Source organism: Neopelma chrysocephalum, unplaced genomic scaffold (genome assembly GCF_003984885.1).
Source record: "Neopelma chrysocephalum unplaced genomic scaffold, ASM398488v2 Primary Assembly neopelma1_95302, whole genome shotgun sequence".
In the NCBI taxonomy this organism is placed as follows: Eukaryota; Metazoa; Chordata; class Aves; order Passeriformes; family Pipridae; genus Neopelma; species Neopelma chrysocephalum.
The window spans coordinates 3,281-4,432 of NW_020923982.1; the positions used below are offsets into that span (position 1 = coordinate 3,281).

The window sequence follows — 1,152 nt, forward strand, 5'->3', positions numbered from 1 at the left end:
CCCATTCCCACCCCATTTCCATTCCCATCCCCATCCCATTCCCCCCCATTCCCACCTCATTCCCATTCCATTCCCATCCCCATCCCATTCCCATTCCCCCTCATTCCCACCCCATTCCCGCCCCGTTCCGGTGTCCGGTGTCCGGCAGCTCTCGGAGCGTCAGTCCCGGGATGGGGCTCGGGCTCTTCGGGAAGCCCGGAATGTGGAGGCGGAGCAGCGGGAGCGGCTCCGGGCGGGGCGGGAGCAGCTGGAGCAGCTCCGGGAGCAGGAGCAGCGTCTGGAGCAGGTGATTCCCAAGAGCTCGGCTGCTCTTCCCAGCGGGAATGGAGCTGCTTTGCTTCCCAGCCCTGCTCCCACCCAGCTGGGGCCAATCCCATTTCCAGCCCTATTCCCTGGTTCCAAGCCCCTTTCCCAGCCCTGCTCTCACCTGGATGGTTCCAAGCCCCTTCCAGTTCCCTCCCAGCCCATTCCCAGCCCCTTTTCCAGCCTTATTCCAGCCCATTCCCAGCCCCTTTCCCATTCCTGTTCCCTCCCAGCCCATTCCCAGCCCCTTTCCCAGCCCAGTTCCAGCCCATTCCCAGCCCCTTTCTCATCCCTGTTCCCTCCCAGCCCATTCCCAGCCCTTTTCCCAGCCCAGCTGGTTCCAATCCCATTTCCCAGCCCTGTTCCCTGGTTCCAAGCCCCTTTCCCAGCCCTCCCCCGCTGTTCCCGGCCCCTTGCCAAGGGCCGCTCCCGTCCCTTTTCCCGGGAACGGGCAGGACCGGCTGAGCCTGGCGCAGCAGCGGCGGCAGCTCCAGCGGCTCCGGCAGGAATTGTCGCCTCAGGAATTGTCAGTGCCCGGGACCCTGCTGGGCACAGCCCGGGAGCGGCCGATCCCGAGGGAAGTGATCCCGGGGGAGCGGCTCCACATCCCCCTGGGTGAGGCTCCTGCATTCCCGGGATGTTCCCGGCGCTGGTTTTACCCCCTGGGTGTCCCTCCGGTGGGATTTGGGCTCCTGATGCCCCGGAGGAGCTCTGGGAGCCCGGGAAGTGCCGGAGGGAAGGAGGGAGGGAGGGAAGGAGGCGGGTCCAGGGATGCTCCGCTGTCTCCAGCAGCCCCTGGCGGTCCGGGATTGCTCCCGGGATTCCTGCCTCCCGTGGGGATGATCCTGG

The 1,152-nt window shown here is 66.3% G+C and overlaps 1 protein-coding gene across 1 annotated transcript in view; it reads left to right on the plus strand.

Moving 5' to 3' along the window:
• The window catches only part of LOC113980817 (fas-binding factor 1 homolog), a gene marked incomplete at both ends in the record, with an annotated part of 3,664 nt that extends 2,560 nt beyond the window's left edge, over positions 1-1,104 (plus strand). Inside the window, 2 exons of the mRNA XM_027708033.1 lie at positions 149-286; positions 759-1,104. Of these exons, the coding sequence (XP_027563834.1) occupies positions 149-286; positions 759-1,104 (484 nt within the window). The remainder of the gene's footprint in view (positions 1-148; positions 287-758) is intronic.
• Between the last annotated feature and the right edge of the window lie 48 nt (positions 1,105-1,152).